This window comes from Ambystoma mexicanum, chromosome 1p, assembly GCF_040938575.1.
Source record: "Ambystoma mexicanum isolate Mex_15411 chromosome 1p, UKY_AmexF1_1, whole genome shotgun sequence".
NCBI classification, from domain to species: Eukaryota; Metazoa; Chordata; class Amphibia; order Caudata; family Ambystomatidae; genus Ambystoma; species Ambystoma mexicanum.
In genome coordinates, this window is record NC_090921.1 from 207,708,224 (window position 1) to 207,734,595 (window position 26,372).

The 26,372-nt window shown below is 45.2% G+C and overlaps 1 protein-coding gene across 1 annotated transcript in view; it reads left to right on the top strand.

Annotated features, from left to right (window-relative positions):
- LOC138471054 (extracellular calcium-sensing receptor-like) overlaps positions 1 to 21,478 on the top strand; it is a 121,054-nt gene extending 99,576 nt beyond the window's left edge. Inside the window, exon 6 of the mRNA XM_069609039.1 lies at positions 20,562 to 21,478. Coding sequence (XP_069465140.1) covers positions 20,562 to 21,478 — 917 coding nt within the window. The remainder of the gene's footprint in view (positions 1 to 20,561) is intronic.
- The last annotated feature ends 4,894 nt before the right edge of the window (positions 21,479 to 26,372 follow it).

The window sequence follows — 26,372 nt, forward strand, 5'->3', positions numbered from 1 at the left end:
ACTGCACCTGTCACTAGGTCCATGGGTAATTATAGTTGTCACCTCCAAACAAATTCTCACCCTGGTAAAAACAAAAAATCCTGAGTGAGTTTATCATTGTATTCCAGGCACTGAATAAGCACTGGTTTATGTGCACATCATAGAGTTTTTGCCATGATGTGCACATAAACCATGCACTTTATTATTCATCTAGAATGTTAAAGATAATGAACAGTATTTGAAGGGTGGGGGGGGGAGTCTCAGGTCTGCACAAGCCTGGTCGCTCAGGAATGAACTGAAGTGTCTAATTTCATATTTCACTAATGTGTATTCATTCCGGAAGGCATCTTTTCACAGGGCCCAGCAGGTTACGGCTTTAAATTGATTAATTACAGGCCTTGAGAATTTGGAACCATGGTTAGGAGTTAATGTATAATAGAAGACTATTGGCCCCATTGTGAGTTTGGTGGTATTTTGGCAGTGAATATGCCCATATACCACCAAACTGAATTACTGTTACCGCCATTTGGTTTGGCGGAATTATTGCCGGATTACAAATGGCGGTGGCGGTGCAAATCTCCATTTGTTTGGAGTCTATAGAACTCTATGGGGCTTTTTGGCAGGATTCCAGTGGCAGCATTTTGCTTGAGGTAAATCCTCAACTCCAGGACTCTACCTGTAATATAACAGAGCAGGAAAAGTGGTGATTATTCCATTACCGCCAATTTTTTCCTGCTCCGCCATAGTTGTAATGAGGCCCAATGTATGTTATTACTATATGGGCAAACTGTTTTACTGTATTTACAGCTGTGCACCCAATGGTCAAGGTATTTCTGCTCTATTTATTTATTTACGTGCACATTATAAATGCTACCATGCAGGGCTACAATTTCATTGGCTTACTGTGTTCATTTCAACATAGGTCAAACGTTTAATATGGTCCTTTCCTATCCTAGGCCATATCAAAGTTTGATTAGATAAAGGCTCTTATCCAATACGTCTATGGTTGAAGTTGCTCTCTCAAGTTACACCCGGTTTCTCACAACTTGCCCCTGTGCGCAGTAAGGTGCCCCCTCAGAGGCTCTCATCATACATTACAAATTAAGGGCATACACACCTTACACCCGGGTAACACAAAGAGAAAACACAACCAAAGTATGCCAGAGAGCATTAGCGAAGAACAATGCAAAAGAAGAACATTGGGAAGAATGCACAGTATATAGGCCTTCCCACGTCACATCTCCAAGAAATGGAAGATCCTAGGCCAGTCAGACATCTCAGTGCGAGAGAGTGGACAAATGGTGCTCCACAACAACACGTTGATCCACCACTGCCCGGCCGAATGCCATGGGCACCTACCCACGCTGTGATGATAAGGCCCAAACAAAGGATAAATAAAATAGGGAGGCTTCTAAACAATGAGGAAATGAGAAAGAAACACATAAACGAGAGGAAACAGATGAAGGAGCGAAGATTGGCCACAGAAGAGAGAGAACCATGAGAAAGGACACCGACGGTAAAGGTATGAGAGGAAGACCGGTCGAGGACACAACATAAGGACTAACAACTGACCTAATAAAAATAACAGAAACGAAGAAGAGCGTCAAAAAGAGGATATGAGACAGAGGAAGAGAAGGATACTGGAAAGAGAGTGAATTGTTACAAACACGGAAGAAGACAGCGATGGGCAAGAAAGCAAAAGAAGAGACAGTGGCTCCAGTGTGAAGAAGTAGGAGAGCAGCAGAGAGCGGAAAATGAGATCAGCACGAAGGAGAAGGAGAATGAATAGGAAGGAAAGGCTGAAGTCGAACCAGACAGCGTTCCTGAAGTGAGAAAGTGGAGTAAAGCCAGAAGAGAAGATGGAGGACAGATGTTATGTTATGTTACCTTATTTGGTATTTGTAAGGTGCCTTTTCCCATGGTTATGATTCCAAAGCACTGTGGGAGCGCCATCTGGGACTGCAGTCCAGGTCAGTAGAGAGAGTAGTGTAGTAAAACATGCTTGGGAGGAATCAGTATGTGTGCAGCAAGTGTGCAGTGGATGGTGTGTGGCTGTGTACGAGCGCTAGGTGTGAAGCAATGGTTGTGTAGGATCATGAGTGCAGCAAGACCAATGGACTATGGTATATACAGTCTGGCTGTGCTGGCGGTTGAAAGGCAATGTTATGTGTGATGCTAGGGAGATTTCGAGGGTTATAGCTGCATTTTAATAGACTGTTGAGGTGAACGTGGATGTGTGTAAGTATGTGTGCAGCTAGGCTGAATTATTTGAGGGGTGTAACTGCATTCTATTGTTTGTTGGTGCAGAGGAAGAGCTTTCCAACATTCATGTTGTTACAGTGTAGGTAGTAGCCACACCCTTGATTGACAGTTCTGCTAAATAGAGGCCCTGGTAAGTTTTTGTGCTATGACATTCCTAGCCAGTTTGGATTTTGCACAGCATAAGTACTAGAGCGTTACTTGCTATATAATTCTCCACACGGATTCCGGGTGTGTCGGAATAGCAAGCAAGGGCATTTCCTTGATTGATAGAGTAGTGCATTTTCTGCAGGGCAATGGTCAAGTTCATAAGTGCTATGAGTGCGTTGGTTGCTAGTTCTGCTAGATAGATTACCAGTGGCCAGTTCTTCTATATATATTTACTGGTAGGTGTGATTTGCAGGATAACTGCTAGACTGCCCTCTGGTATCTAGTTCCACTCTTGGATTTCCAGTGCTTGCTAGGACTGATTGCGTAGTGCATAATTGCATAGCCTTGATCAAGCTTATGAATGTTGTAGGCGCTTGGGTTGTGAGTCCAGCACAATCATCCCTGATTAATGGCGACAGAGAACTCTAGGCCTCAGAGCATAGAGAAATCCTGTGGACGAGGTGATGAGTGAGTTCTGTCAGGTGCATGGGTGCCGTTGCTGTTCGGGTTTCACATCTGCCCGGGCTCCAGGTCATGGAGTTAGTTATCATCAGGCCTGAAGGTTCATGACAGGGACTCCAATCAGTGGGTTACCATGCAGGTGTCGTTCATGGTGGTAGGTCGGGTGGGTCACTGCATTCCCTTTTGTTCTTTTAGGCAAAGTGCCAGGTTTTGAGTGCCTTCCAGGAAAGCCATATGGTCTTCACTGTGTCTAATGTGGGGAGGCAGTGAGTTCCGCAAAGTTAGCGCCAGGGTTGAGCAGGCTGACCCTCCGATCCTGGCCAAATTGGAGGTGGGGACCACAAGGAGGAAGACAGTACTTGACCTTAAGGTTGGAGTCGGGTAGTAAGGCATAATCCTTTCTTGTAGGAATAAGAGGCCAGCTTTGTCTGCCGCTCAGTGGGTGATACATAAGAATTTGAATTTGGTCCTGTGTCCAGTTGGGAGCCAGTTTAGGGTTCGGCAGGCCAGTGAGATGTAGCCACTTTATCCCAATGCGAGAAGCAGTCTGGCAGCCGAATTTTGTACTCTTTGGAGTTTGTTTAACTGGTAGGCCGGTGTACCCAGGTAGAGGCAGTTTGCATAGTCAAGTCTGGAAATAACAGTATTTATGTGGTGAGACAGAGTTAGGTCCATGTCCATTGTGCAGCCAAGGTTTTTCACTGTGGTAGTGGTTGCGGGAGGTAGGCTGAGTGAAGATGGCCAGGCAGTCGGTTGGGGGAATAGAGCACATTTTCCACATACCATGATCTCCATTGTACCTGAGTTCAGAAGGAGATGGTTAGTTGTCATCCAGTGGTCAATGTCTGAGAAACATGCTGCTAGGTCAGGGCTGGGGTCTGTAGTTGATTTAGGAATTCTCAGTATGATTTGTGTATCATCCATGTAGTTATAGCAAGTGAGGTTATGTGAGGTTGTGTGAGCGTGTGACCTGGTCCTGTGGATGATGGTGTCAAAAGCTGCTGAGAGATCAAGAAGAATAAGAGCTGCGTGCTTCCTTCTGAGTCTGCTGTCATTTTGAGGTCATTTCAGATAGTGACCAGCATGGTTTCTGTTCCGTGACGCGCACAGAAACCTGATTGCGCAGGGTTAAGGAGATTGTTAGATTCCACGAAACCATTGAGCTGTGAGTAAGCAGGAAGGTCGAGGAGTTTTGCGAGGAATCTGGTTTTGGAGATTGATTGGCCTGTAGTTAATTGGTAGTAGAGGGTTGAGGGATATTTTTCAAGCAGAGGTTTAACATGCGCAGCTTTGAAAGAGTCTGGGAAATCGCCGAAGGTGATGGAGACATTGAGGATGGACCTTGCCAATTCTCCGGCCCATATGGAGGTGAAGATTTCTTTGACGAGAGAGGTGGGTCAAGGGTCTAGAGGCGAGCCAGAGGGTCGTCTGACAGTGCAAGTAGACAGGAGGGAGAGTGTGGCATTAAGGGTGTCCGTCCTCTTTAGGGCTGTTCCTGATCCTGTGGAGCTCTTTGCTGTTGCTACAGCACTTCAGGATCCTTTTATTATAATAGCTTTTTTGGCCTTTTGGATCTCCGATTTATAGTTTCTGTGGTGGTGGGGGAGTAGTGATTTGCTTTGTCGGGTTCTGGAAGCTCACCATTCCACTCAAGGGAGTAGTTATTCAGGAGGTGGGTGAATCATTTAGGGGGGTCCTAAGTAGGCAAAAGATGACATGGAGGGGGTTAGGTGAATGAAGGAGTAATTTATCCAGGAATTGAAGAATTCTATGGGTAACAGTCTAGCTATGGTCGGGAGGGAGCTTAGCAGCACCTCAGCCAGGTCCGGGAGTACATTGACCCTGACCTTGTTCCAGCACTTTAACTGAGATGTACGGGTAGAGACTGGAATGGGGGATGGCAGAGGTGTGAGGATGAAGTAAGGTATGGCTGAGTGGTCTATCCAGATGAACGGTTGGGGGTGGATGTGGAGATGAGGCCGGAAGAGCTGAAAATGATGTTGAGGGTGTGGCAGTGGTATGTGTTGGTTCTCTGATATGCTGGGTGAGGTTGAGTAACTCTAGGCTATCAACCAGGGGTAAGGTCATGAAGTTGCTGGGAAGGTCGAACCAGATGTTAAGGCCTCCCAGTAGGGTGAGTGCTGAAGGGTTAACTAGAATGGCTGCTAGAGAGCTGCATATGTTTTTGCGAAGTGCCTGTCATAGCCCCGGGGCCTGTACACAAATAGGAAGCTGTGTGAGAGAGAAGGCAAGGGAGAGAGTTTGACTAAGAGGGATTCAAAGTTAGCTGTGCGTGGCTGTGTTTCAGTAGAGGTGTTAGAGATATGAGGTTTGTGGGTGTGGGTAATCCACCTCCTTTGGAAGGTCTGTTGTGGGTGATGAGTGAGTAGTCACGTGGGAATGCTTCATGAGCGATAGGATTGAAGTCACCCGAGAACCAGGTTTTGGTGGATGAAGATTAGATCGAGTTTCTCAGAGGTTAGATGCTGTGCTTGTTCTTGGATATAGCGTGGGCATTGAAAAGTAGGCAGGTGACATTGTGAGAGGTAGACGGTGTGGTGTTTATCTGGGTGACTGGGGAAGGCTGGATTGGGGTGGTCGAGGTTGTTGGAGGGATGGTGATGATTAGGGATAGAAGGTCGATTTGAACGGGTAGTGTAACAGGATGGATGGGAGTTGTCAGGGGGCAGGGATAGTGTAGACAGTGTGTAGAGGGCCACAGGTGGCTAGGGACTGGGTAGCTACGGGTGGCTAGGGGCTAGGAAGAGTTGCAGTTGCAGGTCTTTGAGTCAGTAGTGGTGTGGTAAGGGCAGTTTGGGTGTAGCGCAAGGCTTGGTGGATTGGGGCGTGGTGTTGAGAGGTGGTCATTGGCAGAGAGGTGTCTGGCTAGGTGTTGTTAGTGGATGGTGCAGGGGTTCTGTGAAGGGGGGATGAAAGTGGTTGAAAGAGAGAGAAGTGGGAGGTGTCTACAAGGAGGGGTGGGAGGGAGGGATTGGTAGAGGGGACATGGTAGAGGGGTGGGAGAGGGGGAGTTGATAGAGGAGTGTAGGGCCAGTGAGTCAAGAAGGGTTGAGGATGATGGTCATCATCTACCTCTAAGTATTATGTGTTTGGGTGCTGAAGGAGTGTGCAAGGTAGGGGGGTCGGCTGGAAAAGGGGTAAAGGTGATGGTTCGGGCAAGGGCAAAATGTGCCATGCTCAGTGAAGGAAAAGGGGGTGCCGGGGTAGGCCATTTTGGCGTGGTAGGTGTAACGGAGAATGTCACAATGCTTTCCGAGGGAGGTCTGGGTGGGGCGATGGAGGTGGGGGTAGCGTTGGACAGGGGAGGTGTTGGGCGTACGCTGTCACAGCACCCCCACAATTTCTCTGGGTTGGTTGTTGTGAGAGTGTGGCACAGGGCAAGATTGTGTGTGAAGGGGGTGTCTGTTTGGAGGGTACTGCGGGACAGGAGGGGCAGTTGGGTTGAGGGGAGACAGGCCGAGGAGTGATAGTCTCCGGGTTTGTAGCTGGGGTGGTGATGGACAGGGGGCGGCAGTTAAAGAAGTGCAGGGTGTATTTCAGAAAGGAGGCGCAGGGGTTGGGCTGGAGGAAGTTCCGTGTTTAATGGAGTGCCAGAGAGCTCATCTGGTCTGAGAGTTTGGCGCTGGGCAGTGGGACGCTGTGGGAGAGAGAAGGCCTTTTGCATGGGGAAATGGAGAGGGCAGGAAGGGGTCAGGGATGCAGTAGGCCTGGGTTGAAGAGAACTGTGCAGGGATCAGTGTTTATGGGCGTGCCAGAGTGCCCCTCTGGTTTGAGAGTTGGAGGGTAGGTGCTGAGAGGAAGTGGGAGATTCAGGGTTCTCAGTGAGGGAGGATGGAAAAGATGGTTTGGAGGTAGGATGAGCACCTGCACCAGTGGTTGGTGGGGGGGTATGCAGTGGGCCACTCAAGGTGGGCCAAGGAGCTCCTATGGTCAGCAAGTTGGAGGGTGTGTGGTGAGAGGATGTGGCAATGGGGTGATGTTTGTTGGGTGGGGTGCGGGTGTACATGGGAATGTCTGAGAATTCTGGGTGTGTGTCGTACTGGGTTTGGGAAAGAGGGGGCAAGGGTAAAGAATGAAATGTGGGTGGAGTGTGTTCTGGAGGATCTGAAAGCCCCATGTGTATGTGAGTAGGGGGGTGTGTGGTGAGAGGCGGTGTGTGTGTTCATGATTCCGGGTGCCTGTTGTGATGGGTTTGAGAATGAGGGTGCGAGGTTGGGTGGTGAAGGCTGGGAGTGATATATTTTGCAGTGCTAGATTCTGGGAGAGTGTGGTGATGCGTTTGAGAATGTGGGTGCAGGGGTGGATGGTGAAGAGTGGAGTGGTGTATTCTGGAGTGGTAGATTCTGGGAGAGTGCGGTGATGGGTTTGAGAATGAAGGTGTGAGGGTGGGTGGTGTAGGGTGGTTGTGGTGTATTCTGGAGTGCGTGGGAGCTGCTATTGTATATGGGAGTGTGGAAGTGTGTTGAGTGGTCATGTGTATGTGATTGAGTTTGGGTGAGTGAGTGAGGTAGTGGAGGATAGGAAGGTGAGGGGCGTGGTGATCTAGGGAGTGCGGGTTTCTGGCTTGAGAGTATGCTGCTCGCCATGGTCATGTGAGTGTCTGGAGGCCGTTGGGTTGGAGGCACTGGGGCGGCTGTGATTAAGATATTGCTGTAGATGGGAGGGTTAGAATGAGAGAGTCTGATCAGTGTGCGAAGAAGCCAGAGTTCAGACAGCAGTGGCTAGTGCACCTGGATTGACTGAGATGGTATCTAAACGGGGGATCCACAGTAAGTGCAGTAGTACCTAGGTTTGGGATATCTGGATAGAGGACCTAAAATAAGGGCAGAAAACGCAAATGCAGTCACAACTAGACTTGGGACTCCTGGATATCGGCAGAGGGGCCCATAATGGGCACAATAGGAAATGCAGCAACCCCTAGCTTTGAGGCACCTGGATAGAGGGGGAATGGCCTGATAAGGGGGCACAATGGCAAATACAGTAACCCCTAGATTTGGGATACCTGGACCTAGAATGGGTGCACAACAGTGAATGGAGTTATGTTTAGATATGGGACTAAGAAGGTTGTACAATAGCAAATGCAGTAACATTTTGATTTGGGATGCATGAGCCTAATTTGGTGCCAAACAATAAATGCTGTACCATCTAGGAATTATGGTTTATGAAAAGAATCTACCTAAAGTGTGATATTTAGCTGACTAACACAGTTTGTCAAGTGTGAGATTAAGCTGACTAACAAATATGGCTAAAAAGCGATATATGGCATACTAACCCAACATGTCATGTCAAGATGCAAGGAAAATTTGACTAACAGAAGTGGCTAAATGTGAGATATTGCTGATTAACACAACATAGCTAGATACGGGATATGTCTGAAAAACACAATATGGCAGGATGTGAGAGTATGGCAGAAGAAGACAATATGGCAAGGTCCAAGAGTATGGCAGACTAAAACAATCAGGCTAATTGCGAGATATGGCTGATTAACGCAATATGGCAAGATGCGGGATATGGCAGACTTGCACAAAATGGCAAGATGTGAGGTGTGGCAACCTAATACAATATGGCAAGGTGTGAGAGTATGGCTGACCAACAAAACTGGCTAAATGCAAGATATGGTTGTCTAACACAATATGGCAAGGTCAGAGATGAGATTAATGTACACACTGTGGGCTGCATGCGTCAGACTACATATTTATAGAGAACAAGATCGGTTGGTCAGTTTAGTGAGGCACAGTGATAGCTGCACCCTATGCCCAAACCCCACTTATCTTATGAGTCATTGGCGGTTGATGGCTGCAGGCTCTGCTGGCGAACACTGGCAAACCTAATCTTGAGCTGCTTCTACAGGGGCTGCCCTTTTCCTCAGGGTCCTTAGCCACATGGGGCTGCAACGTGCAGTGGGTTGCACTGGAGTGGTGACTTTTGAGTGGAGCCGGGCCAATCATGGTGTGGCCGTGGACTTGGAGGCAGGAATCAGGAAGAGGGTTTGCGCTGGACCCCGGCCATTTCACACACTTCATGTGGCAGAATAAGGTCACAAATCAGGTCAATTCAACACAATAAGCCCACTGCAGCAGTACCTGAGTGATTTCAGCTCAACTTACCAAGCAAGGAGGCCACAATGAATAAAAGAGCACGCATCCTGTGATGCAGAGAAGGACCAGGGCCGTGGATTTCAAAGCAAGGGAGCTGGTGTGGGGTCAGACTGGGAGGCGGGAATCAGGAAGAGGGTTCGGGCTGGGCACCACGTTAAGCCACATGCCTCATACTTCAGAATAAGGTCCCAAAGCAGGTCAATACAAAACAATTAGCCCACTACAGTAGTGTCAGTGTGATTTTTGCTCAAGTTATCGAGCAATAAGGCTGTAATTAATACATGCGCGCAGATCCTCTTATGCAGAGGAGGACTAAGGATGTGGATTTCAAAGCAAGGGAGCCGGGCCAATAAGGATGTGGGAGCAGGTTGGGAGGCGGGAATCAGGAAGAGTGTTCAGGCTGAGCACTGGATTAAGCAGCATGCTGCACGTGGAAGAATAAGATCCGAAAACAGGTTAATTCAACACAATTAGCCCACTACAGCAGTAGCTGAGTGATTTTAGCTCAACATAAATGTGCGGCAATCCTCTGATGCAGAGGAGGACTAAGGCCATGGATTTCAAAGCAGGGGAGCTGGGCCAACCAAGGTGTGGGGTCAGGCTGGGAGGCAGGTATCAGGAAGATGAAAGAGGAACTCTCCTGGAGACTTGTGCCAAATCTGGTAGTCAGTACAATTGTTTATTGAGCACAATTGAACAACTGCCTATGTTGATTCCAAATTGTTATTTTATCACAATTATTCAATTGCCCTCTTATGATGACACGTGTTTTGGCCGGCTAGGCCTTTATCAAATCAGGGCATACACATATTTCTTGCAACATATGCTACAATTGTATGTATGTTTGTTCGCAACAAAGTAAAATAATATACATTTTTCACAAATGCAAGATTATCACAACATAATTCCAACAAAAATGTATTCATACAGAAGCTTTGTAAATGGTATTCATGTGGTCACGCAATTGCAATCAACAGAAAAACAAGGTTGGGGTTCAGGGGAGGATTGTAAGGAATGAGGTGAAGCAAAGAGAGAAAATTATTTGCATAGGAGAGATAGTATACAAAAATATAATTAGTTCCATGTGTTGCGATGCATTGTGGTTTATTTTGCTGTTATACGTCGCTTAATTTATTTGTCTTATCGTCCAAATTTGGTTGTTAAATGATATTCTGGTTGTTTGTTCTTGCGATCGATCCCCGTGCAGCTAAAGGTAAGAAAGAAGATTTTATCAGGTCTTGGTTGCACTATGTCTATCTATTCCCCATTTCCAGTGGAACTGTTGATGGGATTGATACAATGTTCCAATGTATCATCTGATCTCATTACATAAAGTATGCTGAAAATGTAATATGTGAATCGGACCAATCGGTCTACACTTATTATTAATTATACACGTTAGTAATATCGCGTGCTGACCTTATTGATAGTCATTTGACTGCAGACGCTGTCAAATGCATACTAATCGAGTACATTTGATGCAGCTTAATCATTCTATATATAAGCCGTAATGCTATTAGCCTTGGTGCTACGGCTGTCATGTGCATGCGAATTATCCTGTCTTTGTTCGTATCACGGGCTGATTGTGTGTCAGGTCTATCTCGGCACATGCCCTCGATTGAGATACTAGTAGCGAGGTCTCACTGGGGTCTTACCGTATTATCCGGAGTGATTCCGTGTAACTTTTCTTTGGGCACACTGACCGCACCATGTTTGATATTTGTTAGTGTAGGTCGGCAAGGCAACGTGGTTCCCAACCGCTGTTGTCCTGGCAACGGCACGTTGTAATGAACGTACTCTTCCTGGACCTGTTGGTGTGGCGGCCATATTGGAGTTAATTATTTCTACATTGCAATCTATTTAGTGTTTCAAAGAAGGTAGCAGGCTCTCCTCTCCAGAAAGAACATGGCATGATAACCTGTTCTGAGATGAAAGTTTGCAGCACACGCTTTTCACTCACTGTACCTTTCACAGATGGGAAATATGCATTTGCATATCAGTCTTTGTCCCGCCCACATGGGCAGTCCAGCACCGAAATTCTATGGCCATTCCTCTCTGAACAAGAGTACCAAAAGCAACCCCATACACGTGTTTCAGCCTTGTTGGGCCTCATCAGTGAAGTGAAGCTTTGTCTCTCTGAGCACAGCGAGCAGGGAGTCCACATCTGGTTGCTCCCAGGTAACTCAGGGTGACCAACCCAAGGTTCCTAGAAAACATTTCAAAGAAGGTAGCAGGTGCTTCTCTCCAGAAAGAACATGTTACACATTGTGGGAGGTGGTCAATATGGGCTCGCAATCGATTGTGTGGTACTCTTCTCTACGCGACTCCCGAGAATCCTTCTCAAGAGGACATCTGTTCTGAAAGTAGCGGTCTAGACTCTTCACGTTTCTCCGAGACGTTCCGGCCTGCTCACGTGATCCTTTATCAAACACGGAAGCCGGCAATTCCTCGCGTCGCTTCTGTTTCTACAGACGCTCCGTGAGTTCGCCTCTAGCGATTTCAACATCTCTGCCTCTACCATTTGCCTTTTGTCTAACTCTGTAACTTTTTTTTTTTCCTCAAGCTCTCATCTCAGGACTTCCACCCCCATTCCGGTCTCGCTATCTTTCGGGATTTCTCATCAAGCCCAGTTATCCATCGGCGTCACGATTACGCCTACCCTGCTTTCATCCTTGCTGAAACACCCCAGAGCTGTAAGTGCCATAAACTCGGAACTTCGTTCTGTCTCTCCCAATTCGGATTCTGACCCAAGTATTGTTTCTTGTAGAGCTTTTGTCGCCCGATCTCTTCTCCTTCGGAGCCCTAAAACAATCACCCTCTTCTTCACTCAGCTGGTGAGAACCCTTTAACTGTATCATTTACTTTCCACTTCCTATCCACTTTTACTACTCTGATCATTTACCTCTCGTTCATCCAGACGAAGCCTTCCTGCCCACAGCCACTCGTAGAAGACATTCATCAACCATCCGGATCCACAACACTTCCAGATTCTACCAGGGTTTTCTTCCCCATCGAGGGTTTCCCTGGCTACCCTGTTCTCTCCCCTGGTTAATCCCACTCCGGGTCGGAGAGGACAGGGCTGCCCTAGGGTAGCTTTCACGGCTGCACTTGGTTGTTTCCTGACGGTCTACTCTATCTGTCAAGGTGAGATTTTTCACATTTCGGCTGATTATTGTGGGAAACAGTATCGACACTACTGTCGTAAATCCATTAAATAACAGTAAGCGACGCCTGAATATTGACAGACGAAGACCATTATGGAACAACAAATGCAGCAACTAATGGCCGCTATGCAGGCTATGTCTTTAGAGGTACAATCACTTAAGCAAGACAATGTACGATTACGACAACAAGTTGCTAGAGCATTTTCCGATACTCCCCCGTCCACATTACTTCCGATAATGTATGACGGCGATCCTTACAAGCTCAAAGAATTTCTTGATAGCTGTACGGTCCAGTTTACATTTAAACCTCGTTTCTTCCCAACCGATAAAGATAAGGTGGGGTTTGTGATTTCTCACTTATCCGGGCCCGCATTGGCATGGGCCACGCCCTTGGTTACCTCAAACAATGTTATCCTTGATTCTTATACTGCTTTCTCTAACAGTCTAAAATCCATGTTTGGGAGAAAAGAAATCACTGTATCTTCTCAGGAAAGACTCCTTGACTTAAGACAGAGCGGAAAGGACTTATTAGGGTATATCACCCAATTTAAGCAGTTGTCGTCTGAATTAGGATGGCCGGATGAGGGTCTTCTAACTCTTTTTCGTAGGGGATTAACTGACGAGCTGAAAGACGAGATTTCTAGGGTTCCTCGCCCAGCCAACCTAGCAGAAATGATAACGCTAACAATGCAAATTGAGTACCGGTTGCAGGAACGATCCTATGAACGGAAAAAGAGCAAGGGTACCCGATCCTTTAGTGAATATTATCCAACAGGAAATAAACCACACGTCCAAAATGAAGAGCCCATGCAGATTGGTGCTGTGAGGGGACCACTATCCGCCTCTGAAAGAGAAAGAAGAAAGACCGGTGGACTGTGTATGTATTGTGGTTCTTCACTACATGTTTTGAGAGATTGTCACTTGGTTCCCACACGACGTACCCCAAATCCTAAAATGGGAAACTTCAAAGCCCTACCGCAAGGGGAAGAACGGTAGTGGCTCCAAATCCTGTTTCCCCTTATCGAATGGGAATGTCGCTTGACACAGCTACTTGCCAAACCATGGTGGTGGTATCTCTATCTATGATTCTTTCAGAACGAGTGTTGGCGGGCATACCAGCCTTGATTGACTGTGGAGCCGCTGGCAATTTTCTGGATAATGATTGGGCCACAAAACACGAGATACAACTTGTTTCCAAATCCATCATTACTCCCATCCAAGGAGTGGATGGAAGTCCATTGAGCTCCGGCCCGATCAAGGAACAGACCGAACCGATTACTTGTATGGTCGCCAATCATAAAGAAACTTTGGTTTTTGACCTTATTAAAGCCGCTCACTTCCCTGTTATTTTGGGTCTTCCATGGCTACGACTCCATAACCCTTATATTAACTGGTCAGCGGGTACTTTATTCCCAGGGTCGGAGTTCTGTGTAAATCATTGTTTGTCCCAGGAGTCAGTGGGTGTTCACATTCCAACTGAAGTATCAAACCTTCCAACCGGGCCCACCATAAACCAACTCGAGATCATCCCACTGTGTCATCGAAAGTTTCAGTCAGTTTTCGAGAATCCCATATTTCCCACTCTACCTCCTCATAGGAGGGACGATTGTCATATTAACCTTCTTCCAGAACAACCCATTCCCTTTGGCAGAATGTATGTTTTGTCCCAAAAGGAAAAGGCAGTCCTAAAAGACTATCTCCAGGCCAATCTACGCAATGGTCTAATCTCTGAGTCAATCTCCCCAGCGGGCTCTTCTCTTTTTTTTATTCCCAAAAAAGATTCTGAGGAACTCCGCCCCTGCATTGACTACCGAGGTCTCAACAAGATTACTGTTCCCGATAAGTACCCCATGCCTTTAATATCTGACATTATAGAGGCAGTCCAGGGGGCTTCTGTGTACACTAAACTCGACCTCAGAGGAGCCTACCACCTCATCAGAATAGCTCCTGGGGACCAATGGAAAACAGCCTTTCGCACCCCGTTCGGACACTTTGAATACCATGTGATGCCGTTTGGTTTAGTGAATGCAGCAGCAGTATTCCAACGATTCATGGATCACTTGTTCGCTGATATCTTGTTTCATTTTGTAATTGTTTACCTGGACGATATTCTTGTTTATTCCTCCAACCCCAAAGACCATATCAATCATGTTAACATAGTTCTCGGTCGACTCAAATCAAACCATCTCTATTGCAAAGCCTCAAAATGTGTATTCCACCAAGAGCAAGTTACTTACCTAGGTTTCGTGTTATCTAGCCTGGGCATATCTATGGATCCAAAGAAAGTGTCCGCAGTCTTAGATTGGCCCATTCCCTCCTGTGTCAAAGACATCCAGCAATTTCTAGGATTTGCAAATTTCTACAGGAAATTCATCCCCTGTTTTTCTGAAATCATTCTGCCCATCACACAATTACTAAAAAAGAACGTCACATTCTTCTGGAACGAAGCAGCCCAAAGTGCCTTTCAGACTCTGAAAGATATTTTCACTTCTACCTCTATTTTGATCACCCCTGATCAGACCAAACCATTTATAGTGGAGACTGATGCCTCTCAATACGCTTTGGGAGCTGTGCTATTACAACTCTCTGACCAGGGGGAAGAAAGACCCGTCGCGTATCTGTCTAGGACATTTAACGCAGCAGAACTGAATTATTCAGTTCTTGAGAAGGAACTTTTAGCTATTAAACGGGCTTTCGAAGGGTGGAGACATCTGCTTTTGGGATCTTCTTTCCCTATCAAAGTCCGAACCGATCACCAAAATCTCAGAGTTCTCCAGAATGCTCAGACCACCAACAGTAGACAAGCCCGCTGGGCCTATTTCTTTCTTCCCTTTCGGATCGAATTCACCTTTCTTCCTGGAAAACATAACTTAAGGGCCGATGCTCTTTCTCGGAAAGATTCTCCAGCTTCTACTTTTTGTTCTGAAAGGATGTTCCCCACAGCACGATTTATTGCAGTCCTAACGGATTTTCTTCAAGAAGTACTGAGTGCTACAAATCAGAACAAACTCTTATGTGAGAAAATCGCCGCTAACCATCCGCTCACTGAAGAGAGGGGCTATTATTTTCGAGGAACTCAGGTTCTGCTTCCCACTCTTTCACTGCAACAAGAAGTTCTGCAAATGTGTCACGACTCCCGAGCAGCGGGCCACCGAGGATACGCCTCAACCTTGGAGCTTGTTCAACGACATTTTTGGTGGCCAGAAGTAAAGGCAGACATCCGTGATTATGTTGCAGCCTGCACTATCTGCTCTCAGTCTAAGTCTTCTCGGAGGGCTCCTCTGGGCTTACTTTCTAGAATGCCTATTCCAGACCGACCATGGCAGTTTATCTCCACCGATTTTGTTTCGGACCTACCTCCTTCTGAGAATAAAACCACTATCATGGTCACCATCGATTACTTTACCAAACTGGCACATTTTACCCCGTTAGTGAAACTTCCTGGAGCAGCGAAAATGGCAAAAATATTCCTTTCCGAAATCTTTTCTCGACACGGACTCCCAGATACCATTGTGTCAGATCGAGGCCCCCAATATACCTCTCTATTCTGGCAGAATATATGTCACATTCTGGGAATCAAGAAAGCATTAAGTTCCGGATACCACCCCCAGACTAACGGGCAGACGGAAAGATTAAACCAAACTTTGGAAGGATATTTGAGATGTTTCATCTCAGCAGCCCAAGACAATTGGGTAGAATTGCTCCCGTTTGCGGAGTTCGCTTACAACAACTCCAAGCATTCTGCTCTTCACACCAGTCCTTTTCATTGTTCTTATGGGTATCACCCTTCTTTTGTACCTACCGTTTCTATTCCTGCTTCCTGTTGCCCTGGTGTAGACAGTCTTCTCTCGGACATTCAAGGGGGACAGAAGCTAGCTAGACTATCTCTTCAAGAGGCTCAAGATCGGGCTAAGAGGAACGCAGACAAGCATCGTCGAGCAGCCCCTACTATCATCCCGGGAGATTCTGTTTGGCTGGCATCCCGATTCCTTCCCCGGCATCTTGTACCATCTAAATTGTCTCCGAGATATTTTGGACCCTTTAAAGTCTTGTCCTGGGTTGGGCCTGCTGCAATCAAACTCGCCCTACCGACTTCCTGGTCTCGGATTCATCCAGTGTTCCATTTATCTCAAATCAAATTGGTCGTTCCTGACCGTTTTCGGAGATCGGGGAACCCTCCTCCACCTCCGGTCTTCACTGCTACTGGATCTGAATATGAAGTGGCCAATATTTGTGACTCTCGTTACAGGAGGGGTAAATTGCAGTTTTTGGTAGATTGGAAGGGCTACTCGCCTGCTGAACGGTCCTGGGAACCTGCTTCTGGTGTTCATGCTCCTAAGTTGATTCGACGGTTCTTTCTTTTTCACCCGGGTAAGCCGGGTTCTCCCCCTAGGAGGAGGGGGTATACTGTTACACATTGTGGGAGGTGGTCAATATGGGCTCGCAATCGATTGTGTGGTACTCTTCTCTACGCGACTCCCGAGAATCCTTCTCAAGAGGACATCTGTTCTGAAAGTAGCGGTCTAGACTCTTCACGTTTCTCCGAGACGTTCCGGCCTGCTCACGTGATCCTTTATGAAACACGGAAGCCGGCAATTCCTCGCGTCGCTTCTGTTTCTACAGACGCTCCGTGAGTTCGCCTCTAGGGATTTCGACATCTCTGCCTCTACCATTTGCCTTTTGTCTAACTCTGTAACTTTTTTTTTTTCCTCAAGCTCTCATCTCAGGACTTCCACCCCCATTCCGGTCTCGCTATCTTTCGGGATTTCTCATCAAGCCCAGTTATCCATCGGCGTCACGATTACGCCTACCCTGCTTTCATCCTTGCTGAAACACCCCAGAGCTGTAAGTGCCATAAACTCGGAACTTCGTTCTGTCTCTCCCAATTCGGATTCTGACCCAAGTATTGTTTCTTGTAGACCTTTTGTCGCCCGATCTCTTCTCCTTCGGAGCCCTAAAACAATCACCCTCTTCTTCACTCAGCTGGTGAGAACCCTTTAACTGTATCATTTATTTTACACTTCCTATCCACTTTTACTACTCTGATCATTTACCTCTCGTTCATCCAGACGAAGCCTTCCTGCCCACAGCCACTCGTAGAAGACATTCATCAACCATCCGGATCCACAACACTTCCAGATTCTACCAGGGTTTTCTTCCCCATCGAGGGTTTCCCTGGCTACCCTGTTCTCTCCCCTGGTTAATCCCACTCCGGGTCGGAGAGGACAGGGCTGCCCTAGGGTAGCTTTCACGGCTGCACTTGGTTGTTTCCTGACGGTCTACTCTATCTGTCAAGGTGAGATTTTTCACATTTCGGCTGATTATTGTGGGAAACAGTATCGACACTACTGTCGTAAATCCATTAAATAACAGAACATGGCATGATAACCTGTTCTGAGATGAGTGTTTGCAGCACACGCTTTTTGCTCACTGTACCTTTCACAGTTGGGAAATATCCATTCGCATATCAGTCTTTGCCCCGCCCACATGGTCAGTCCAGCACCAAAATGCTATGGCAATTCCTCTCTGAACAAGAGTACCAAAAGCTACCCCATACACATGTTTCAGCCTTCTTGGGCCTCATCAGTGAGGTGAAGCTTTGTCTCTCTGAGCACAGTGAGCAGGGAGTCCACGTCTGGTTGCCGTCAGGTAACTCAGGGTGACCAACCCCATGTTCCTTGCAAACATTCCAAAGAAGGTAGCAGGCGCTCCTCTCCAGAAAGAACATTGCATGATAACCTTTTTTGAGATGAGAGTTTGCAGCACACGCTTTTTGCTCTCTGTACCTTTCACAGATGGGAAATATCCATTTGCATATCAGTCTTTGTCCCGCCCACATGGGCAGTCCAGCACCGAAATGCTATGGCAATTCCTCTCTGAACAAGAGTACCAAAAGCAACCCCATACACGTGTTTCAGCCTTGTTGGGCCTCATCAGTGAGGTGAAGCTTTGTCTCTCTGAGCACATTGAGCAGGGAGTACACGTCTGGTTGCCCCCAGGTAACTCAGGGTGACCAACCCCAAGTTCCTTGCAAACATTTCAAAGAAGGTAGCAGGCGCTCCTCTCCAGAAAGAACATGGCATGATAACCTGTTCTGAGATGAGAGTTTGCAGCACACGCTTTATTCTCACTGTACCTTTCACAGATGGGAAATATCCATTTGCATATCAGTCCAGCACCGAAATGCTATGGCAATTCCCCTCTGAACAAGAGTACCAAAAGCCCAAAAGCAACACCATACATGTGTTTCAGTCTTGTTGGGCCTCATCAGTGAGGGGAAGCTTTGTCTCTCTGAGCACAGTGAGCATGTAGTCCACGTCTGGTTGCCCCCAGGTAACTCAGGGTGACCAACCCCAAGTTCCTTGCAGCAAACATTTCAAAGAAGGTAGCAGGCGCTCCTCTCCAGAAAGAACCTGGCATGATAACCTGTTCTGAGATGAGAGTTTGCAGCACACTCTTTTTGCTCACTGTACCTTTCACAGATGGGAAATATCCATTTGCATATCAGTCTTTGTCCCGCTCACATGGGCAGTCCAGCACCGAAATGCTATGGCAATTCCTCTCTGAACAAGAGTACCAAAAGGAACCCCATACACGTTGTTCAACCTTGTTGTGCCTCATCAGTGAGGTGAAGCTTTGTTCTCTGAGCTAATCTATTTAGTGTTGTCATGTATCCAAAATATAACCCTGCTCAACTAACTATACTGGGCTCCAAGTAAATAATTGTTAATATGGATGGTGAAAAGCAGTCATTCTTACCATTTGGCTTGATAGGTTAATATGATTCACGATCATACAATGAGGTCCGTGTTGGCTAGAAACTCCCCTCTGCATCTGATTCACATATTATTAATTCCTGACTTGTGGTTTGAAAAAACCTCCTCTGTATCTGGTTAACACATTATTAATTTGGAACTCAACATGGCGTATAGTTATATGCTCGATCTCCTCGAATAGCGTCACTTTAAGGTTATCAACCTGCAAGCAAAGTGTTGTGTAACAATCTCAATGCAACCTGATCTCTAGTTTTTAGAGTTCATTCTATTGCTTATTGATTCCGGGGTTGCCTAGGCTTTTCTGTCAATTCCACTACTGTCAACCTGGAAGGCCCGGTCCCTGGGGAAGGGTGGATTTTCAATAACAAGCTCAGGTTATCTCACAGATCACACCCTGGTTCCCAGTAGTCCCCCTGGAAGTAATACATGAGTTAACTCTATCTACATTTCTCTGCACATGCCCAGCTATCACCATCTAACCACGCTCGTCGCCTCACAATGTTATCCATCATCGGCATCTTGTCAGTCCAACCTGATTGCAGCGAGATATTTTTCCAGCCCATGCTTAATTCCCGTTGCGCGTCACTGCTGCTGTATTCAACTACATTTATCTAATTACTCTCCAGTTCCTGCCTGTTATCCCTAGTGCTTCCCTTATGCCAGTTCTGCAACACTGTCCGCCTTTGCTGAGACTGAGGTCTGTGAGTGGCCTGAGCACCAGAGTAGGGGGAGAACTGTGAATACACCCAGTTAAATATTGTTACTTACTGGTTTTTCACTGTGCAGCTGCTGTCCTGGCCTGTCCTACCTCTTCACTTCTTATTTAAAGGGAGACACCCACTCCTATCCTGTCCATACAGTCCCGCCCCCTGTGCATCACACTTCGTTATCACCAGAGGACCTGTTTAGAATGTGAATGGGTCAGTGCCCACTTACCTCAGTTCCTGTGAGTATCGGTGAATCAAAAACCTACCATGTGACTTTATGTGAGGCAGAGGGATACACTTTACATGTCCAAAAGGGGTGCATCTGCTGAAGTAGAAGTGGCTAGGCAACAATAATGAGGAGCATCCTTACAAATGGAGGTGGAGCATCCCGATTAATATTAAAGAACAGTTAGCAATGTGCCCCTGTTCCAACCCTGTAAACACTCAATTCTGGGCAGACTCAACTCCGCACGGTCAAATTTATATTTGTACAAAATGTTTTTCATAAAAGTAGTACACTTTCGCCAAAGAATGGTAAACTGATGTTTTTCTTTCACGCTTTTTACCCGTTCTAGATTTGTGCAATGTGATTATCCAATTTTTGTGAATTAGAAACAGAACGCCCCACATTTGAGGTTCTTTGTGAATCACCATGTGCATGCAATTTGCATATGGTGACAGGCGCAAAAGGCACTTACCGCAATTTGCTGGCACACCTTATATTCATTGTGAATTGGCTTCACTATGTTTCTAACTAGCCTAGTATAATGTTAATACTGTGTTCTCTGTTGTAGTTTTTTGTTTCAATTGTCATTTTATCGATTAATTGTGGCTTGTGTTTTTGATGAATTCATTTTCTTGTGCAACTAAATGTTACCTGGGGTAAGCAACAGTACATTTAATGCGTAGAAAAAAATACAAATATGCATCTATCTTGTGTTTTAGATTCTATCAACTGTTGGCCATGTTCCAGTGACCAGTGGTCAAGTGAAAACGGGGAAGCATGTGTCCCAAAAATTGTTGAATTCCTCTCTTACCAAGAGCCACTTGGTGCCACGCTGACTGGGGTTGTCGTTTTCTGCTCCTTCTTGACATCTGCTATTTCGTTAACGTTCGTCAGGTACAGGAATACCCCAATAGTCAAAGCCAACAACCGGGGTCTCACCTACCTTCTCTTGGGGACTCTTATGTTGAGCTTCCTCTGCTCTTTGCTATTCATCGGACTTCCTAATTTCATAACCTGCCTTCTCCGTCAAGCTGCCTTTGGGGTTCTATTCACTCTTTGCGTGTCCTGTGTGTTGGCCAAAACCGTCATTGTGGTCATTGCCTTTAGTGCCACAAAGCCCAACAGTAACAAGAGGAGGTGGCTGGGTCCTTGGGTTCCTGTGTTCACTGTCTCTGGTTGTACGCTTGGTCAAATTCTCATTTGTGCCATATGGCTGCTGCACTGCCCACCTTTTCCAGAGGAGAACTTGACACTGAAGATGGGGACTATCATCTTCCAATGCAATGAATGTTCAGAGACTGCCTTCTGGTGCATGGTGGGATACATGGGATTTTTCGCTTGTGTTAGCTTCCTTGTGGCCTTCATGTCACGAGGGCTGCCCGACAGCTTCAACGAGTCCAAATGGATCACCTTCAGCATGCTAGTGTTCCTCAGTGTGTGGCTGTCCTTTGTCCCAGGATATTTGAGCACAAAGGGTAAATACACAGTGGCTATAGAAGTCTTTGGGATCATTTCCTCCAGTGCTGGATTACTTTGCTGTATTTTCCTGCCCAAATGTCACATCATTTTTTTAAGGCCTCAACTGAACACTAAAAAACACCTCTTAGGAAGAAGAATCACAATATGTAAAACATAAAAATTTCCCACAAGGCATGGCAACCTTTGCTAGTATATGAATATTTCACTGGTGATCTCAAACAACACAATCATTTGTAATTAACAAGCCTTCTTTTATTTCTCATAAAGAATATTGAGATACAGCTTACAGACAGCTATGGGCACATAACAATTAACAAATTTACAAATGAGGAGCATATTAGGATTGGTTTCCAAGGAACAGAATCTAGACACTAAAAGGATAAATAGAATTGCCTAAAGCAAGTGGTTTTAATATGTGGATGTGAATGCTAAAATAAGTTGCGTATACACAAATGTGTGATTTTATATTTACTTTGTTTAAACGTCATCTACCAGTTTTCATTATGGGATTGTTAACTTAATTTAATTTTCATGCTATTGAATTTACAGAGCACTTATCCCCAAAGGCCCTGATCAATAAAAAAAATATCAAAAAAACAGTACAATTCATCATGATAAAAAAAATTAGCATACATACAAGTTACATCAGGGTGGGGAAGAGGTTTGGGAAGTTTTGAGGAGGGGAGGCACGGAAGCAACAGGCAGAGGCTCTGTGTTGCCTCCCCGCATTAAAAAAAAGATGGGGCCACCCGTGAAACTGCTGCGCGTGGCTGGAAACAGCAGGTGATGAATGTGTAATCTCATCCGCTGTTTCCAACCACCTGATTGGCTATTCACACTTCCCCAGGTGAGAATGCTAATAAACCTTGCTCCCTCTTAGATCTATCACTTTGTTCTGGGTTGTTTTTTTTCTATGAGTCCGTCCAGGGCTGCAAGACATTATTCCCACCATGGATAAATTATCTGATGCAGATATATCTCTTCAACCAGCAGTGATGATTCACTGATGCATCGGTGAGCATAATGATTTCATATCACCTTGTACTTTCTTGTTTCATTTCATTGCGCAATATAGTGGGACAATGCTGTGAGGGGTCAGAAATGAGAGGTGGACACAAAGTTGTAATGTTTTCAACATCAGACATCTTTATTAAAATAGAGGGGTTAGATGATGGCCTTTCTGTCCCAATCCTAAAGAGAGTTTCCCTACCTAGAACACTACAGCTAAAGGTCAGTCTGTGTCTCGTCGTCAACATTTTGCAAACTGTCCTTGTGTCCATAACATATCTGACCCTCACACTTAAACAAACAATAAAAGGTGTAAGGTAAATGTTTCTGTTTTTGATTTAGCAAAAAGTGCGAAAAAAATCAAATATGAAAATCCAACAAATAATCCTTGAACTCAAGGGTTGGTTCCCTTCCCCTGGAATATTTCAGGTAGGATAGCTGAAGCGTCCTTTCCAAACAATAATTCCTTAAGAAAAGCAGACATTTCTTTTTCACTCAACACTTTCTCATGGATGGCAAAACGTGACTCTTTAAAAGATGGCTAAGGTGTCTCTTCCACTTTAAAGAATGCAAAAAGTGTCTCTTCTTCTTTAGTAAAGTTTTTAGACCCGTAGTGTACTCTCCTGCCAGGTATATTTTCACAATGTCTTTTCCTTTCATATGTTTTATAGGGATTACCTGGTATACTCCCCTGCCTGATGTGCTTCTTTCACCAGGACTTCCTACAATGTTCTCTTTCTATAAACACAGTTGTACTCCTTCAATGTTTATACTTATGATATGATATCATATGATATCATATGATATGATGTGTCATTTATAACGCGCCTGTACAAAAGTGTTTCATTGGCTTCATGCACTACTTGTTCCAACTTCCCCCACATTGACATTTAATATATGGATACTTGTTCAAGCTATGTCTGTTAACTTTGTCACTAGTATTCATTTGTTTGTAGAGATGCTTGTTCCAATGTTCCCTAAATTGACATCTCAGATAAGGAGACTTGTACATATGTTGCCTTCTTCATTGATGTTCATCAGCTGATGATAATATTTACTCCATTTTTCCCCATATTGATTTCTCTCATAAGATGTTTTGTGTAAATTCTGTCTTTTTAATTCACTTGGTCGGTATTCAAAATAAGAATGTAATTGTTCATATGCCTGTCGGTATGCCTCGAGGTCCCCAACACCTATGGGGAGACTTGCCAGTGTTTGATGGCGTTTCTGGATTGTGGTTTGTTGCTGCAATGAAGTTTGAACTCTGGGAAGGCATCCCCTGCTTTGCAGACCCTCATTTGGTTCCTGTGACGGTTCAACGTCCATCTGCCTGTTGAATGGAGGTGGTTTAGCAAAACAGTGCCGCCAACAGCCTATCGGCTGCTGTTGGCCTTCTAGTGGTCCCTCCAAAACATCTACTGCATTTTTCCCGGTATCACGTCTCTCCGGTAACGTGTGCTCACAAGCAGTTGCTTCTGCCATTGGATCTGCTTACCGCTTCGCCCTCGCTGCATCTCTCTTCTCCTCTACTGAATTGCAGGTGTTCAGCATGTTTAAATATCCATCACAGCTGATTTCTATTGTGACATCTAGTCTGCACGTTTAGCTTGGTGTTTCCATCAGACCACATTAACTCCTTCTTCCTCTTTCTCGTCTCAGTACTTGAAGCGTTAGAGAAGTTGGAGTCCATAGGAGTTTTAGAGTTTTTAATGTCATATTGCTTTGAATCTTTGTTCAAATCAAAAACATCACATACAGGAGATGTTATGTGAGCAGTTTGGTATAATGACATCAGTATTTCAGAGGTTATAGTTTCAGAGGTAGGGAAGAATACTGTGTCTCTTCTACTGGAGTCATCACTTCCTCCCGATAGTCGTCCCGTCCCACATGATCCTCCCTCATAATACCACCCCCAGTGTTAGGATCGTGTAGCGGGTGCAGTCCCCTGACCATGTGCGAGGAGATCATCACTAAGGAATCAGTGATCACTCTACAGGATTCATTGCAATGCCTTGTTTCCATTTGATGTATCCCTAGCAATGTGGGCCACAGCATTGTAAGTATGACCATGTTAACCTCCACATTGACTTGGGGAAGAGGCCATTGAGGTCTGATCGAACACACCTCTGAACATTTACAATCTTGGAATAGAGAATGTAAAAACATATTTCTTTTGACTGGATTGATGTAACTAGAGTATCAACAAATGGCACAGCATCTTATCTTTAATGGATAGGTTCCAAGGAAAGGTGGAATCTGTTTAAGATAGTCGCCTAATAAGCACTTTTAATAAGGGGAATACCACATACTCCTTTAAAGTTGGACCTACATAAATTCCACATTATTTATTGCACTTTGTCTTGCTCAAAATATCGATTGAGGAATATTCGAACCTCACTCATGGCTGACAAGTTCTGGAACAAGACTAGAAAATCAAGGCATGATTGTCCGTTCCATGATTCTCCGAGTATCAAAAGTAGGCTCTTCAGATTTCTTATTGTCATTCATCAATTTGCTTGCATTCTGTTCGGTAGTTAATTCAGAAAATATGTATCATAATTATAAATAACATTATTCCCCATTTTTCTGATTTGCTGTACTAAATATTTTTACTATAGTTAAATTCAAGTCAATTCTCACTCGGCATCCTCTGCCGAGTTTACTTACCCATCCCAGTCCGCCTGCTAGCCCCCAAACCTTTACTTGTAACCAACTGGGTGCATCCTCTGTGTACAGTGCTCCATTGCTCCCCAGCTAGGTTTGCACTTTATGAATCCCACACATATAAACACTCCATACATGGATCGATATAACACAAACATAAGACTTAACCTAAGAACACAAATAAATAGTGTTCAATGATTGTTGTAAGTGTTTTCCATTATAAGTGCAATAGGTCTGGATAAATCATCCTCATATAATTCTTGTAGAAAAGCTCAATGTGTGGGGCCCCTCTCTTAAGAAACATGATCCTGCCACCGCCTACTATTTGCTGCGGGTGGGCAGCCACATACTCCTGTTCTCCACCGCCAGCTGTAACATAAAAAAGAATATTGTGGTTATTGTCAGAACCAGGTTCTAACACCTATAGTTACTCTGATGATTATACCCCTACTGTCACCTAGGAGTTATTCATTCATGATATTGGATCAATGTTGATTACTTGGGAAATTTGAAATCTACGGCTAGAGATACTTCAGGAGGCAAGGAAGATTCCCAGCAAAGAAGTGCTTAATATGCCTAGGAAACTCTATCTACTGCTGGTCTTGCTGAGGAGATAATGGTACACTGGACTAAATCTTCTGATCATGCACATGGGTGGATGCATTTAGGACAATGTATTTCAATGAATTGATATCTTACCTAAAATGCCTATTTCTAGAGTTACACTGCTTGTGGTACTTCACTTTAATCCTATGTGAATTTCTCCCTGCTTCATCAATAGGTTTAGAGAGCTTTGAGATGTGCATGCATGAAAAAATAATATTAGCAAGAAAGAAGTGTGCAAGAATTTAAGACATTTGGTCCCAGCACAGCACAAATTTTAATGCTTGATTATCATGGTAACGACCAGCTGCGCGGTCACAGGTGGGATGCATCAAGAAGTGGCGTGGCACATGCAAATAAGTTGCAGATCATCTAATAGATGAAGATCGCAATGGGAAAGTTGTCGGTGAGTGGCAGCATAATCAGGGAAATTACTTTGAAGACAGTCTGCGTTACACAAAGGTTAGGGCTTTCAATACCTAGCTTCACTTCCAGCTCCTGGATGGACCACATAGTGCAGGTCATGGCCACCAACAGTAGGTAGAAGGGTTATGAGTACATCCAATTCATGATTGACAGGAATTGTCTACTGTTGGTACAGTCTGAAAGTTCATCACTGGCAGGTACACTATATACTGCAGCAACACGAAGATACTATTCATGGGGGAAAAGGAAATTACAAAGCAAATTGATGTTGCACTTCATGGGGTAAAGTGAGAACTCCAAGTATGGCTTACAAACTCACACTAGATAGCCCTCAGCTCGACGTTATTCTT